At 30.0% G+C, this 18,454-nt stretch overlaps 1 protein-coding gene across 3 annotated transcripts in view; it reads right to left on the bottom strand.

The window, feature by feature from the left end:
* LOC129913564 (uncharacterized) overlaps nucleotides 1–18,454 on the bottom strand; it is a 410,935-nt gene that overhangs the window by 354,823 nt on the left and 37,658 nt on the right. For 2 of the 3 annotated variants that reach the window (XM_055992304.1, XM_055992307.1), the window contains exon 2: nucleotides 10,283–11,081. In XM_055992304.1, the coding sequence (XP_055848279.1) occupies nucleotides 10,283–10,397 (115 nt within the window). In that variant the 5' untranslated portion in view covers nucleotides 10,398–11,081. Of the gene's footprint in view, nucleotides 1–10,282; nucleotides 11,082–11,226; nucleotides 11,311–18,454 lie in introns of those variants that run through there. The other variant, XM_055992306.1, reaches the window with a different exon arrangement.

The following is an 18,454-nucleotide window of genomic DNA, read 5'->3' as shown; positions in this document are numbered from 1 at the left end:
CAAATAAAACTCTGCGTAATAAATAATGCACCTATGATCCTATTGAATCATAATTAAAATATCTTTAGTTCAATAAACGAATAGAAACCCCACCACTATAATAAATTGTTTAATATTTTCAAATTTGACTTTGAAATCTATTGTTTCAAAAACAATTCAATACACACTTATACAAATGCATATTGCAAACAACTCCAATATAGAATCCATCACAACTGAGATGGCAATCCAACACACAAATATCATAATAAATATTATTCCTAAGCATAAATTATTAATAAAACACATTTTCAAAGAAGATGCTCGTCTTCTGCCTAATTGAATTCTTGCACAAACAAGCTCATGATTTATGAGCTCGTATTTAATTAACTTTATCTAGTTTCAATAAAGCATATCGTCCTTCTCGTACCTACTCCTCTCTAACACACAACACATCTTATCTAATTGAATATTCAATATGTCTATTAAAATCTAATAAATCCTTTTCCATTGTTTCGAAATGATAACCAAAACAGTCATATATGTCCTTTATATAATTCCCCTATACAACAAATCTTAGCATATACGAGAATATAAGTTTTTATGTGACTATATATCCTGTATATTTAGATCTGTGTACGAATATAATAATATAATATGTTTTGATCCTTCATAATACACACATGCTGGTGGACACAAAAGTGCAAAATACCTCTAAAAAAAAAAGAAAAAAGAATAAAACAACAATAACAACAACAACAAGAACAACAATAATAAATAAAACACCCACTATACAAAAGTCTTTCATACATTTGTGTGAATGTAGGTAGGATGCAAACAATACAGCCCACTTCCTTCATACCTATATAGTGTCCTGCTGTGTGCTGGGGCTCTTAGGAAAAGGAGCGTGTGATGTGAGAGATATCCAAGTTAGATAGATATAGACAAGGAATGTCCCTGTCCATGTGTCACAGGTGATTTCATTATTAATTGTCAAATAGATGAGTCCTTTGCAAACATATTGTTCACTTTATATCGCCACTACGACAACTTCTCAACGATGTAACAAAAACAACAACAACAACAACAAGAACGACAAGAGCATGCAGCACAGCACAACATCAGCATCAGGACCTCTTCAGTTTTGTTGGACTATGTTCCTTATCCTAAATCTTATTCAGTATAAACACACAAATCTAAACGTACAACACACAGCAACATATACACACACATATTCAACACACACAAAAATATGATGATAGAAAAAGAACTTGAGGCGATGAAAGGATAAGTGGGTGTAGGTGTAGGGTAGGGTGGTGAAGTGCGGGTGTGTTGTAGGATGTTGTTGAATAATATAGAAGTAGGGGGTATGAAGAATTCCTCCTTGGGCTACGTACTATATTTTTTTTGCGAAGAAAAAGAGATGTTAACGTTCGTTATTTTTTCTCTGTGTACTTGCCAATTTCCCTATACACAATAAAGTTCATATAGACCCAAGACCCAACAACAAATGCAAAATGCATGCACAACATAATATAGACAAGAATTTTTTCGAAGGATTGGGAAGTAAGGTAAGGAACAATATTTTTAATGATCAAAAACATCCATTGTTATCCTGAGCTGCAATCCATATGCATACGCAGAGTTCGTTGCAGGTTTTTCTAAGGCAGCAGGCGCAAACTTCTTTTAGAAAGAAAATCCAGTGCGGATGCATTCATAGAGAGAAACTGGTAAAGGCCAACAGAATGATGAGGGCCCGATGAAATGAAATAGAAGGTATATATCTAAATGGAGATGAAAATTCTATTTACTATTCTTTCAATGTTGGAAATGTTTCGAAACCCTATTTTGAAGCACATTCGAAACATCTGTTCCTAAGGGGTCACACGAAGGTAAGATTGCTGTTACAGTAGGTAACAGTGATTACTTTTTTGAGTGCTGTTTTCATGTTCTGTAAAAGTTGTACAAAATTCTGCAGAATGTAGTTTCAAAGTCAAAATATTTTGTAAATCAGTAAAACCGTAGGGTTGCCAACCGTATTTGTTCAACTTTTAAGGTTGTCACGTGATGCTATTTATGGTCGAGTTAAAATACATATGTGCTCTTAGTTATGAAAGTTAAAATGAAAGTCACTCCTAAAAATGGCATCAAATCTAGCCTAAAAATATAATTATTATTCAAGGGGTAAAGTTTATTGAACGCGAAATTGCAGTAGGTAAATAAATTTCTTTATTGCTCCTTCAGTGATTTCATAAAAGAAATACAATTAAATCGTTATTAGAAAAAATTATGAGAGTTTTTCTTTAACCAATGCAAAAAGTGACTTAGTCCACTTTCATAATCAAGGGCACATATATGATTAATAAATATAAATAAAAGTAGATTGTTATTGCTAACAAGATTAACCATATGACGATTAAGGGGTTAATATGATTATAAATAAAATGCTCGACTAGGTCGCACGAACTTGCTCTTAGAGTTAAAGTTGCTTAAATTTTCAAGACTTTTTATATAGAAATTTGGAAAAAAAAAATAAAATTCGTTTTAAAAAAAAATAAAATAAGAGAAAATCAGATAGAGGTAGAAATATGCTCCCAGCAATTTTTCAAAAATAGCAAGTAGGGGGTACTGTACTTGCTGAAATGTGCTTTTTCTTCTTCATTAGTCACTAAAATAAATTTTAAATCGGATTCAAGTCGGATGATTGTGATGCCTTTTCTAAACTAGGAATATTATTTTTAATCCAGTCAAATAAGGGTTTAACCTCGGAATGAATGTTATAGAATGGCAAAAGCAAGATATTGAGCAAAAAAAATTTCTACTAACATTCATTCCGAGATTTACCCCTTTTTTCTGCTTATTTGACTGTATTATTTGCCCAAATTACTGTTTTACAAGATTTCAAGAATGCTTTGGATCATAATTGGATCATACTAGAAATAATCTATAATTCTGTTGATTTGGTAAAATATGTTAGGTACATAGAGACTTTTAATAAAAAACTATTTATTCACCTATCATTTTTGACGGATATTTTGTTATGGCATCCACCAAAATGATCTGCTTCCACTGATTTTTTATTAAAACTTTCGAGGATATCAAAATCAGTTGACGTGGGAATTAAGCAACATTCGATTTATAACATTTCCTCTTATTCGGATTGAAAAAATTCTACGTTTTGGTAATGAATTTGATTACTGTAACGCGTTTTTTTTGTTCAATTTTTCATTAAATTATTTATACAATTCACAAGGTCAACTTTTTTTGTCACAGCAAACAAAAATTCTACTGAAGTGACCATAAAAATCGTAACCTCAACAACGAGAATCAAAATCTTTGATAAACCCAGTTAGTTTTTAATAGACGAAAATCTGACTTGGCATTATTTCTATTTTTTTTTACCGACTTCCAAAAAGGAGGAGGTATTCAATTCGTCTGTATTTTTTTTTTATGTTTCTTACCTCATAACTTTCGACTAAGTGAACCAATTTTGATAATTCTTTTTGTATTGGAAAGCTTGTGGCTGCAATGTGGTCCCAGTTCAATTTCGTTCAGTTATAGCCATAGGAACTATTAGAAAAACCATAAAACCCAGTTTTGATCCATGGAAGTCGGTTTTGTTTTTTGATAAAAAAGATTATTAGCATTAAGATCATTATTTTGTGTAAAAATTGTGAAGCAAAAGTTTTAAAGCAATAATTTATACCTACTACAATTTTTTATAGTAAATTTTTATAATTAATTTAATTACATAAACCAATCCGGAATATTTTTAGCAGTATACTGTATAGGTAGTTAGAATCCCCACACACTACAAACTTTCTATTAAATATTTTTTAACTCAATTTTATGAACTGATAATAATTTTATTACCAATATATAATAAAGTGATATGCTACTTCTTAATTGAATCAGTGGTTCAGATATTTCTTTTCCAACAAAGTGCTGAATGGGTTAAATTTTAAAACTCATAAAACAGAGTTAATGGCTCTAAATGACAATTTAAAGTAATCAAATATGTTATAAGTCCGGCCCTGATTGATTTTCTTTTCCGTAATTTCAAACACATTTTTATTTTGTTTTCTATATTTTTTCCTAAAAAAATCGTTTATTTTTTGTTTATTCCATGTTTATTATGGTTAGTAAAAAAAACAAAAATATTTTGAAAAAGTTTAGGTAAGTACTCAAAATCTACTTACACGTTAAGATGAATTGTATCAAATGTTTGGTTGAAATTTTTAAGCTTTTATACACACTTTGTTGTTTGAACTGTGCTGCAATGTTTTATTTTATGTCATGTGGGCAAGAAAATCTTATATCATACACATCAACAAAAGAAAAGTAACAAAAGAGGTCTTATGCACAAGATCATAAAAATATGATTTGTGTTGTTTTAGTATGGTAGTTTAATTCTCTCCTCTTTTTTTGTAACAAAATTTATAGTAGTTAGTACCACGAAACAAAGTTTGGACTTTGGAGGTTATTGTTCAAAGGACTATTATACTTTGGAACACTGTCGTTTGTGTCTTAAAAATTGTTCATTTGTTTTGGTTCATTGTTGTTTCATGATTTCGTACTGAAATGCAAGTTTATATGACCTGGTCGGCTATCAAAAACGGATTTTATTGTGCCCTTAAAATCACCAGCATAAGACTTTCATAAAATGCTTTTTTTTTGTAGGTATTGATAAGGCAATGTTTAAGAACCCCATTTGGTGTGAAATTCATGATGTTGATACTATTTAAGTTAAGGTTTCATTAGCTGCCTTTCAATCGGCTACCTCGAAGCACTGATGTTGATGTAATGTACTTTGCATGTAAATATAACAAAATAAGTATCTATCAATATCTACCATTTTTTTTATAAAAAGGTTACGCATACGCCGCAGTGACCTTTTTTTAGTTGAGCTTTGTTAATGGATACAAAATGCAAATCATTTGATATTCTATTCGCTCTTTAAACAAAAAATAAACGCTTTAAAAAATAAACAATTTTTGAACCACCCTTTTTGAAAAAAAAAAAAATAATTATAAGCTCAGTAATAAATTCCACAAAACCTTTAACTCTATTTACTGCCTCATATCCAAGTCGACCCGTCGCAAGCATTTTTTTTTGTCCTTTATATTATTTTAATTTTTACCTCCCAGACACACGCTCTCCAAGCTTTCCAACAGTCGCATTGTCCTATTGCATTTTCCAAACAAAATGTCTGCTGCACAAAATTGCGTTGCACTCATTTTCCGAAAAGAGGATAATTATACGAACGACTTCAGGACATTTGCTCAATTGGATGCAAGAATTCATATATGAATGAATATTTCTCTGAATGAGACTTTCATTTTCATTAGGTTTATAATGTGTGTGTCTAGGAAAAAACATTTATATTTATCCAAGCCTTGTCTAGGTCCTGGATGATTGTATGGTTCATAAGGACAATGTTGAGGGTGAGTCATCCAGGCGAACCATTTTTAGATTGTTTTTTTTTTTTTTTTTTTTTGTTACTCATTTTACATTCCTAAGTTATATTTATGTACAATTCATTCACTCTACAGTAAGTAAGTTAAATATTTTTTTTTTAAGGGAATGTAAATGTTGCGTGTTATTAAAAAGTTCACTTGGCCAGAACATTAGTTGAGTCTGACATCCGTTTCAAATACTAAATGTCATACATAAAAATATATAGCATAACTTTGAGAAGTTAGTATTGTTGGTAAAACTAACCAACCGACTGAAAAGGACGTCGTAAGTCTGCACATATAGTACCTTCTTATAGTTTTTTTTTTTTTTTTTTTTCATAGTTAGAAAGAATTATTAATAAAAATCACGCGACCAAAAAATGGAAATGAATTTAAATTCGGCAGACAAGAGTAGTTATTTTGTGTTCATTTACAATTCGGGCATTTACATGAGTCCATAATAGTCCCATTTTGACACAAAGTCCGTTTCTGTTTCGGTTAATCAAATACACACGACGGACGATGGACTTTTGTCCTTTTTGTGTTCGCGTTTTTTGGTTGATAAACATAATAATCCAATATAATATCCCACACACGCTGAATAAACCAACAAAAAAAAAAATTCAACGAATTACCAAAAGCATTGACAACAGACCATAAACTCATGCCCCCATATAGCTACTTAGAATACAAGGATCACAGAGGGAGACAATATCAGAAAATGCTGTCATTACTCGCTATCATTTTATTTGAATGGAGGAGAGGAGAGGGTGGTTGTTGTTTGAATTGAATTATTTTCCACAAAATCTAACTTAGGAATATTGTATCTGGTGTATTATTTATGGGGAAATTTTTGTTTCAGGCCTAGAGATATGTCGAGATAAGCTTTATTACTTCTGTCATGAATTTTTTTTGTATATGGTCTTACAATAAAAGGGTATTGCTATGTTTATTTTATGCATTTTGTCATAAACACGATGTTATTTGGCACTTCATTTATATGCCCTTAGGAATTGGTTAATGGACATAGTAAATATAAATTAAACAAGCAGCAATGACAGTAAAAGTGAGGTTATTTAAAATTAAAGCACTCGCAATTGGTAATTATAAAACAATTTTTTCAAATTACTGGCAATGATTTTTATTCTTCAAACGGTTAAATACTACTAGTTTTTTAAATACTGACGGCAGTCACAGGGCAGGGTAATTCCTGCGAAATAAATGAACTTTCAGTTCAGTTCTTTGAAAAATAATTTATCAGAATAAAAACGAACTGTAGCAATTTTTAATAAAATTTTATAATTTTTGATTTAAAAAAAAGTCACTGTGGCGTATGTGGAATATTTTTTATTTTACAATTTTGATTTTCTCTTGCTAAATGAATAATAAAGTCTTTGAAAAAATTTTCTGACCACTGATATTAAGTTGAATTAAATCGACATTATTAAATGAAGTGCTGCCTCCTTGTGGACTTTTAAATGTTATAGCCACATCAAAAAATTTACCTTATGTTTGTTTTATTATAAAGGAATAAATTGTCTCCAATTGCACAAAAAAAAGTTTTTGTTTACTCGAGACATTGGAATCCGGCGAGCTTATGACAGCCTTTGAAAAAGAAGCATCAAATGCTTTTGTATAAAATTATTCGTTGAAATTAAAAGTAGATTCGGTAGAAAGGCTTATCATCCTCGTTTTCAAATTCGATTTGATCTAGTACATTTTTCATTTATTTTTATTTGAATTTTGCTTCAATGATTTTAAATAACTTCAAGTAGTAGTTTTTTGACCAGTTCTATCTTTTTATTAAAAAAGATTTTTCAACAAGTACAATAAAGAATTTTGAAAAAGGTTCTACCCTTTTTCAAAATTCTGACTACCTCCCAAATGAAGGGTTCAATTAAAATGTAATGAAACCGCTTACAAGCTTAGTAAAATGTTTTTTTTTTTTCAACAAATTATTAAGACAAATTTTTTTTTTGATTTTGATTGATTTTTTTTTTTGTTTGTTTTGTTTTTTAAGTACAATTCAATAAAAGAATTTGAACTGAATACTTTATTTTGGACCGTTTTGTGTAGTTTATTTTTTTAAGTTCAGTAGTTGTGGATAAAAGAATAGTTTTCCAATACCTATATTACTGGTGAAGAGTTGTGACCCCATCCGAGATCATGACTATCGTCGATAATGGAGAAGAAGAAGAAGATATTACTGGTGTAAAAATAAAATTAAGCTAAAGCAGTTGACCAATTATTGAATGATTTTTGAGTCATTGTGGCGTATACGTAACATTTTGTTTACTAAAGAAATATTCATATACAACTTCTATAGCTAACCAATTTAACCAAATTATGATCATTTTAAATGATCGTTCCAAATCGTTCATAAAGCAGAAAACCATAGATTATTTTATAGAAATTGAATACAAACTATTACTGATAGTCCAGTAAAATTATTGTATTCAGGCCCATATAAAAAAGTAAATTTTTGATTCAATTTTTTTTTTTTAGTTAACTTTTTATTTTGAGGGTACCGAACACAAATTAAATCTTATGTTGTTCAACAAACAAAAAGTTTTCGTTTTTTTTTTTTTGAACACAAATGATTCGAGTACAAATACAAAAGAAGAGAAATACAAAAGTTAATTTTTTTCAAAAACGGCTCTAACGATATTGATTAAAATTTTTGTGTGAAGTATTACATATAAAAGCCAACTTTTGAAATAAAAAAAAAAAAAATATTTTTTTTTGGTTTCTAAATATCTCGTACAAGACTCACCCGATTTCAACGAAATTTTTTATATAAAAACGTTTAAGTAGAAATAATATTAAAATTAAAGAAAATTTTTAAAAACACATTTTTGGATTTTTAAAAAATATTTCCAAAAATCAATTTTTTGAAAACGGGTTCAGGAAAAATTTTGAAATTTCGTTTTTTTTTTGTGTAAATTAATTATTTCTTCAAAACGGCATACCAACTTTTTTTTTGAAAAATGTTACAAAATTTTTATACCTATATAAAAAATTATGTTTTTTAAAAAAACGACTCCAACGATTTTCGAAAATTTTATTCTAAAAATACCTTTTTATACAAGAAATAAAATGGAATACTTCGTTTTTTGTACAAGATCATTTAAAACGGTGTTTTACTAATTATAAAAACAGATTTTATTTTTTTACACTACCTACTTACCAATGAAATTTCTTCAAAATATCAAATTTTAAATTTCTTTAATAAAACGCTTGAACATTGGAGTACCTTTAAGCATAAGAGCAAGTACGTGCGACCCCAGTCGTGCAATTTATTTTTTAATTTTTTCAAGTGATTTTTGGAAAGCTTTACATAAAAAAAAAAACAAAAAAAAGTTACCCCAAAAACAATTATTGAGTGCTATTTATCCTTCTGTAGCCACAATAACATATTAACCTTACGAGTAAGAAATTTATACTCTTACCAATTTATTATTTTTAGACTTTCAAGAAAAGACAAATAAAATGAAATATGAAAAAGTTTATAAGGTGAATAAATATGTAATATGTAGTAGGTAGCAAGCTACTTCCATCATCTTATAATACAATTTTTTTTTAATAAAAAAAAAATATATCCTTAAAAGGATTTCATTAGTTTATTTCAAGACGTTTTACCAAGAAACTTGAATTTAAGAGTAGAAAATGAAAAACAAAAAAAAAACTAACAACAACTTTTCTAGATTTAAATTATTGTTAGTTTAAAGTCTGTAAGTGGAAAACAATCCTATAAGTGCGCATGCAATGTTCCACCTAGGTAAAGCTATGGTAGTTACTCACAGAGAATATCTACTCTTGACAAAAAAAAAAGTTCAACGTTTCAGGAGGATCATTTCAACTCAAGTATAAACAATTTTTCTTCTGCTTCCTATCCAGGATATTTTTATTTCTACTTTTTTTGTGTTTTTTTTTTTTTTTTTCATTTCTCAGCTTTTTAGTTTTTTTCTTTTCACCACCTTTTTTCTATTTAGCAACAGCGCAGGTATACTACCTACAAACAGGACGAGTACAACAACGAATACTTGGAAATTGTCATGACTAGGTAAAGATACACGAAAGAAGAAGAAAAGTATGAGGTTAAAGTTGAATGTTATGTTGTGTTTGTATGCCCTTGTTTGTGTTTTGTTTATGTATGCAAACGCTCACTCACTCTTCATCTTCATGTTCACTGTTTTTCAGGTGCAGGAATGTAAAAGGTATCATATTTACCTCGCATGGTCTTCACTTGTTCATGTTTTGTGAACACACTCTTTTTTTTTTTTTTTTAAGAAGGTTAGACGCGCGAGGACGAAGAGCCAGGAGATTTAGCTATGATTTTTTTTCCTTCTTTCATTTTGTATAGATATATGTACCTATTTGCATGAAAGAACAATATGTAGGTACCTTTCTCGGATACTTATTATGGAAAGTTTTTTTATATTTATTTTTCAACCCCCCTCGTCGTGCTGCATGAACAGCAGAACCTCATCAGTACCACCCTCTTTTCGCCCAATTCAATATCAGCGAAGGTGTTTTTCACCTTCCGTTGTGTAGTGCACTCAAATGAAGGACAATGGAGGCGCTGACGCTTATGTTAAGTAAATTTTTGTTTCCTAATTGAAGGTCTCCTTACTCATTCTCAATAGAAAGTAGAAACTTTGTTGACATTTCACTCATAACAGAGAGAGAACAGCGCTCTTGCCCGGCCATTTACCTTTTAGAATAGGTAAAGGTAGTAAATATGTATGCAAAAAGCTTTGTTGTAATTTCTTTTTCATTTTGTTTTACACAAAAAATTAATGAAGGAAAAAAAATCTAGGATTTTTTTTTTGTTTAATCTCTCTTACCTGGATCATCGTCATCATCCCAGTCGATTTGTCCAGAAGTGAGTTTTGTAAAAAGCGACACCGAAATTAAGACTCCTGCGATGATACGCAAAATAGATTGCATCTCCAGATCCATGTTTTGTAGGTATATTTTGTTTGTATATTCCTCTTAAACCTATACTTCTTAGTCACTGAATTTAATTTATGTATATTATATTTTTTCCAAGAACCGAAATTTATTTCAAAATTGTTAATATTATTAATATTTTTTTTTGTTATATCATTTCGCGAAATTAGCAAACAAAGTAGGATCTCCGTCTTCAAAGAGAATTTCTCGAAATTCAAAATTTATTTTTATGTACACATAGACGAGGTTGTGCAAAGGAAAAACATATTTCAAATTGGAAGAAAATTTATCGGCCAAGGCCAAGGAAATTAATAGGAAAATTACAACTACACTAACATTTCTTACACTAATAAAATAAAAAAATTAAAAAAAAAAAACAAAATTGTAACAAGACGTTCACTGGAAATTAAGCTTCTGACAAGAAATATGGATATAAACCGATGTTTGGGGAGTATGATGTTTATATTTTTCTTGTTTTTTTTTTTTTTAATTATTTCCTTTCATTTTTTATTTGCTCTTTGATCTTTATTTTGTAGGCTATTAGCTTCTTTTTTAAGGTCTTTTAATAATAATTTGGGTTTTTATTTTTCTTCGTTTGCTTAGTTTTTCTCTTCTCGTTTTGTTGGCTTCTTAGATGTTTGTAATGAACAGAATCCTTTGGTTCAATTTTGCAAATGATTACGCTTTTGGAATCTGTAATAAGAGAAAGAAAATAATAAATAAATTTATTTATTTTAAAGAATATCTAATTTGATGAATTAAAATGTAACGATGTTAGCAAATGGTGATAAACAGTGGAAATTAAGGAAATCGTTTATTTTATATTTATTCTTCCTACCTTTTTTTAAGTTGCTATTTTTGAAGGTTGTTCTAGTTTGTTCCCGATTTATTTCAGTAAGTTTGAGTTTGAGTCAAAAAAAAAAAAAAAAAAAAAAAAAAAAACAGTTTTTGAACTATGAAAGATACCTATTCAAGGTTTAAAAAGTTGTTCTTACAATTTTTCATATATTTTTGGACCTCAAAGTTCAAAATTTCGAAAGGTAGTGGCCAAAAACAAAAATAAATCTATAGGACTCCTTTTCCGATTTTTATTTTTGTTCCAAAATTTTGAGGTTGTTAAATTAGTAGGTATTTTTAAAAATATCACTTTTAAAATACTTTTTTCAAATCTTTAAACCAAAAAAGCGTTTGCAATTTTATTTTTGGATTTGAAACATTTTGCACTAGGAAAAACTTTCAAAATTTGGATTTGTCAAAGAGGAACCTGGAAAGTTTTTTTTTTAAATATTTGACTACTACTAAAAATCAATATTAAGAAGTGAAAGTTAAAGATTTTTTAGAACAAAGTCGATGATTTTTACTTGCGATGTAGGTACTATAGGGCAAGTTTAGTGATTCGTCAACAAAATCGAACATGACATTAAACTAGTGAAGTGATTTTCTTCAAACTTGGTAGTTAGCAGTTTTGGGTGAATCTCTAGAGGAAAACTTGAAAGTCTTTTCTTATGACCAAAACTAACGGTAAGGAAAATTAATCTTTTTCTCAAAAACGGTTTAAAATTTTTGAGTGCACACAAAATATTTTTTGTTCCGTTAGGTTCCTGCCATAGAACGGTTTTTTTGGTTTCTGAATATCTCGTACAACATCATCCCCATTTTAACGAAAATTCTTATGAAAAAGCATTTATGTAAAGGTAATATTAAAATTTTAGAAAATTTTCAAAAAACATATTTTTGGATATCTAAAAAAAAAATTCAAATTTTTTTTTGTTTTGTTTTTAAATCAAGTTTTTGAAAAAGGGTTGGTGAAAAATCTTGAAATTTCGTTTTTATGTGCAGGTAAATTAATTAATCCTTTATAATGGCATACTAACATCTTTTTGAAAAATGTTAGAAAAATTTTATACTTACCTACATATATAAAAAATTATTTTTTTAAAAAACTGCTCTAACGATTTTCAAAATTATTTTTCTTAAAATTCTTTTGTATACAAAAAATCAAATGGCATATTTGGTTTAATGTAAAATATCATTTAAAACGGTCTTTAGTCAATTATAAAAACAGTTTTTTTTTTTCTTTTTTTACTACTTATAAAATTCCATAAAAATATCAAATTTTAAATATCCCTAATTTTGATCAATAAAAAGCTTTAACATTAGGGTAACTTTTACCATAAGAGCAAGTGCGTGCGACCCCAGTCGTGCAATTTTTTTTTTTTAATTTTGTTAATATGTAAGTGTCAAAAAAATAATTCTTATAAATGACATGACAAATTATTTTTTGAAAAATTTTATTTAAACTATTTAAATAGATATTTCTTACATTTTTTAAAACACTTAATTCAAAAGAGTTGACATTCAAATAAATTTTTTCCATCAGAGAAAGTACCTGCGCGACTCAGTGGTGCATTTTATTTTTTAATTATTTAAGCAAATCACTCTTCTTTCATCATACTGCCTACGTACCTACTTATAAATAAATGCAAAAAATTACGTTTACCTAATTTACTACTTGTACTAAAAAAATTAAAATTAAATTTTAATTCCTTCAAAGTAAAGTTAGCAAAACAAAATAAAAATAAATTCAAAGATGAGTTTTCTAATTAATCATAATCCTCACGCGATTATCTCTAAACAACTCATTCTGTGTAGCTATATCTATTTTCATTTATAGAATATAATTTCCTTCTCAACTTAAAACTCCTACTGTTTTCTTATTCCGAATCCCAGTTTAGCCCACAAAAAACACACCTTCATCTTTGAGTTATTAATTAATAACGAATAACTTACGACTTGCTGCTTAACTTCACTGTGCCAGCACACTGATGAATCCCTCTTTTTCATCATAAAATTTGTATATCTTTTCTCAACTCTCAAATGCAGACAAAATACCTTACAAATCCTTAAATAAAATACACACATTCTGGAGCAAAAGTGTCTGTCTGTCTGTTTGTCTGTTTTGTAAGCTATCTTTGCGCTCACACTCAACTCAATTAAGCGATTATTCATGGTTTTGTATTATCAAATGACTTACGCATTCACAAAACGACTAATTATACAGCCCAGGATAACTGTGTAGAAGCCAGGATATACACACACAAGTACTCTTGTACAAGAATGAGAATTAGAAACATTCTATATAAGGGTGGTATGGGGTTGAAAAAGGAAGAACAACGAATTGTAACTATACAAAAACAGGAACTTCATGTGTCTCTAGTGTCTCTAAGGATAACATACCTCTATCCAAGCCTACACAAATTTTACATGGGAGATGAGTTTCCACCACCACATCTAGAATCGGTTAATTTTACATTTTGATAAATTAATTAAAACAAGCAACAGAATTCCGCATTGTGAGAGATAGAAATGGGCGGGTGGGCGTTTTTTCAGGACCACCAGCGACACAGGCACACACAATTACCAGCAATGAGTCCTGGATTCTGGAATTCTTTTGCTTTACCACATTTAAGTTGCGAGTTCAAATGCTTAACTTACGATGTTGCCGTACGTTCCCAAGGGAACGAGAATGAATTAATTCACATGTGTTGTTGTGTGTCGTGTCATGTCGTCGTCATCTCTTCGTCTCAATACCTACACATAGATACCTTTATGTGACTGACTAACGAATAAAATAAATACAACAGGAACGGCGCAGGGAGACATCCTTATCCATTTATAGACCTTTGTTGTCATTATTCGTGAGTTCTAAAGGCACATCTTCATGCAAGGATATAAACTGGCATTCCATCTCTCGGGCAAACGAAGAAGCTTCTAAGCTTGGTCTAGCATATAAAGATGCTGAAGTTTTCTATAAGGACTCCCACAAAATTCAAAACCATAAAATAATTTCATACCGAGCACAACCAAGCACAAGATGCAATATGTTCATTAGAAACACATGTTTCAAATTATATTTGCAACTGGGACTGATTTGGTGCCGAAGAGGACCACAATTTGTGGGGGTTGTTGGAATATTTTGAAAGGAGCTAAAAATTAAATAAAACATAATTTCCCCCAAAAACAGCCTCGAGTGTAAACGGAGTCGTGTATGAGAGTCTTTCATTTGTCTCTGCAACTCAATATTGCTATCTCGTTTGCCAACAAGGACATCAATGTTAACTTTTTTTTTTGTTTTAATTTTATAAACATGCAGCGCACACAGGCAGGATACAGCATCACACTCATTCTCATATACGAGACCACAACAACAACAAAAAGAAAAGTGAGTTGTGCCGAAGAAGAAGAGAAGTGGCACGAATTTTATTGCAATTTAATTTCATACCGCATTTGTTGGAAATTGTCATTTTGTGCAGAACCCAATCTCTCCGGAGTATAATTGTCAAAGTAAAACGATATGACAGGTGACTGGAGGAGAGCAGGTTTTCATTTCATTTAGACGTCGCTCGACGTTGATGTCCTTGCTAGCGCTGTTTTTCTCCAAGTCTATACGTGCGGGCTTTTATATTTATATGTTTTACCATATACACACGCACACTCATATATATCTTCTATAGACACGAGCAATGATATGATGCGGGTGGATGGTGGAAAATTCTCTCTGTTATCTTTTTCACCGAGGAAATCTTAATAAAATATTTTAATGGGGACATCAACATAACACAAACTCTGTGACGTAGCGTGGGTTTGAGTGTAGATTGTGTATGGAAAGCTTAAGCATAAACGAGAACGGATTATATAAGAGGTTTTCACCTAGCAGTCATGAAAAACCTATTCAAACTTGAAAGTGCCTCAGGACACTCTGTGTACAAGTGTTTTTCTCCATTTTTTTTTTCTTGCATCTTCTACTTATTTTTTTTTTCTTCTTGCATATTTCTCTCTCAACTTGGGTAATATCAGCAGCATTGAAAATGTTAAGGGATTAAGTTCTATAGGGGATCAAAAATATACTCCTAACAATATAGAAGTGCTCAACAGAAAAACAGAAATACGTGACTAAGTCAGTATTAAAGAAAAAAACAGTTGTTATATAGTTTAAATAATATGCAACGACTTATAGCGGATGATGTTCTTATCTGTTTTTAAATACTTTTGATAGCTCTCATTATAAGGTTTTTTTTTTTTATATTTTTATAAGACATAAATAACAAGATTACCAGAGAAGTATTTCTTTCAGGGCTAAACTTAATATCTGCAAAAAAAAACACGACTGGATTTTACTTAGCTATTTGGTTATTAAGATTAATGTTAAGAATGAAAAAGCCATATATATGCTCCCTGACCATTCATTTGTTAAAAATCAATTTATTCCTTTAAAATGAATGATTAAAAAATTAAAAAAAAAACGTTATGTAGAAAAAGCTAGTCCAAATATGTACATAAATCATCAAAAAAACGAAAATAATGAATTTTTAAAATTTTTAAAATTTTTAATAAAAACAAAACAAAAATATTTTAAAAAATGTAGATCTTCAACTATGGTAACAATAATCGAGTAAAATGATGCTAATAATATTTTTTTGAACAAAAAAGTATGAATTTAAAAAAATTAAATATTTCATCAAATTTAAGATCAGATGCATTCCATTTAAAAAATCGCGGTGCCACTTCGATAACACTGGTCTGCAAAAATATCTTGTTTTAATAAAACTATAGGATTTTGGTGGGAGCGGGTCACAATTCTATCTTCAAAACTCTGCTTTTTTAACGAAAATTCTGTTTTTCAAAATTCTGCATTTTTTTATTTTGTCTTTTAAAATTCTGCTTTTCAAAATTCTGCCAGCAAATTTTTGAACAAAAAAAAAATCTGCTAATTCTGTTTAATTTTCATAGCATATGCGCTTACAGGTGCAGGGAACTAAGTCCACGGGAACTAAGTCCACTGAGGGACTTCGTTCTCATTGATTGGGAACGAAATCCACTTTAGTGAAGTGGTTTTCATTCCCATTCAAGGTGGGATTGAATTCCACTCTCTAATGGGAACCTAGTACACACTCAAAAAAATTAAAAGAGAATTTATTTTCAACAACGATTTAATAACGAAAAACCAAAGAAATCATATAAGCGTGATTTTTCATAAAAGTACTTTTTAGTAAAAAAAAATCGCGCAGGGGCATAAGTCCCGATTTTTTTTTCGGAATTAATGTCCCACTTTACTGGAATCCAGTTCGGGACTTAGGTATGTCCCTCACTACTGAGACATAAGTCCCAAAAAAAATTTCGGCACTCATTTCCCACATGAAGAGACAAGTTGAAATGACCACTGCTGAGTAGTAGTAGTAGAACCGAAATATTAGAACCGGTCTTGATTTATTTTTGTCGGTAGTACCTAGTTCAATGCAAAGCACAATTACAACTTACAAGATATTGAAAAACAAAAATGAAGTTGGCAAACTTAATGGTTAGTCGAAATAGCATCGTGACAAAATAAGATCATTGAAAGTGAAAGTCTTTTCGAAAATATTTTTGATATGTATTCTTTTTGAGTTGATAACAGACTGAAGTGGATAAACTTTTTCTCACATGAGAATCTATTTAATTAGTACAACCCAAACGCGAAGCGGAAAAAAATTTTGCCCAGGGGAGAATCAAAATTGATTCTCCCCTGGGCAAAATTTTTTTCCAGGGGAGAATCAAAATTGATTCTCCCCTGGGCAAAATTTTTTTCCGCTTCGCGTTTGGGTTGTACTAATTAAATAGATTCTCATGTTAGCAAATAATTTTCCGCTTCGGGTTTGCCAAATTATAAAGCTGCACTAACATACAAACATTTGCGTCTGCCTCACGATCTAACATTACCTCAGCAGAGGAACGAACTTATGTGAGCGGTCCACTTAGGATATTTAAAATCACCAATGTCGGCGTCTTTTTAACTAACTGAAACCTTGCGTGGCTCGCTTCACGGGTTCTCAGTATTTTAAATCCTTTTTAGGGTTCTCTATCCCGCTCACGTAACTTCGTTGCTCCGCAAAGGGTATGTAAAGTCGCCAGGAAGGCGCCAATAACAACACTTTTTTAACTAAACGGTGCCTTGTCCCGTGGATGTTAATTCCAAATTAAATGGAACTAACATCCAATGGGGTTAGTTCCGTGGGTGTACAATCTTTTCAGTTTCTTGAAAACTGGATTTCGAAATGAACTGCTGATTTTCAAGATTCTGTAAAAAGTCAACTTAAAAACTCGTGACTCTTTTTTTTCTTATTTAACTTCTTCTTGGTGAAATGGGAATTAAATTAACATTCAGAGGGAACGAAAACCACACGTTTTTTTCCGGAATTAGATTCCCACCTAGCATGGGAACTTACTCCACTTTACTAAAATGGGTTTCGTTCCCACTGAGTGGGAACTAACTACCTCAGTGGACTAAGTTCCCGTGGACTTAGTTCCCCGCACCGCGCTTACAGCTTATTAATCCATTAATGCAATTCAACTTTAGTACTTACTTTTATTGTTTAACTGTCGCAGATATTTTTTATAATTCATAAACTGACTTTCTTATAATTCTCATTTTTATTTGATAAATTAATACATTTTTAATTATTTTTTGAAATTATTAAAAAAATTAACATTTTTTAATTTATCAATTTATCAAACAAACAATGAAAACAAAAAAAAAATTACAAAGTGAGTAAGTTATCTAATAATAAGCCAGCAAGAAGACGATCTTACGAAGTTTTTGAAAAAAATAAAAAAATTGTTAAGAAAATGTTAAAAACGGCTCTCTTTTTAACAGAATTTTGTAAAGCAGAATAATGAAAAGCAGAATTTTGAAAAGCAGAATTTTGAAAAACAGAATTTTGAAAAGCAGAATTTTGAACCTGATTTTGGTATGCTTATTCCGAATCAGAGGCCAGAATTGCTCTAGAACGTCAGGTTTTTCCAGTTAGAAATAAAAAAAAAAAAAACAGCTTTTTTGCTGTTTTCGAAGCAATATTTTTTAACGTAAGTTGATCTTTTTCAACATAATTTGTTACGATATACATAAATATGTATTTAGTTGATAACTATGTTTAATTTAGTTCTTATACAATAAATAAAATGATTTAAAATAAAATCATATTTATTTAAATATTTAAAATAAAGTTTTGGAAAACTTGATGAATTTTTTA

The sequence above is a fragment of the Episyrphus balteatus genome, chromosome 3 (genome assembly GCF_945859705.1).
Source record: "Episyrphus balteatus chromosome 3, idEpiBalt1.1, whole genome shotgun sequence".
NCBI classification, from domain to species: Eukaryota; Metazoa; Arthropoda; class Insecta; order Diptera; family Syrphidae; genus Episyrphus; species Episyrphus balteatus.
This window is presented reverse-complemented; position numbering and strand designations above follow the sequence as displayed.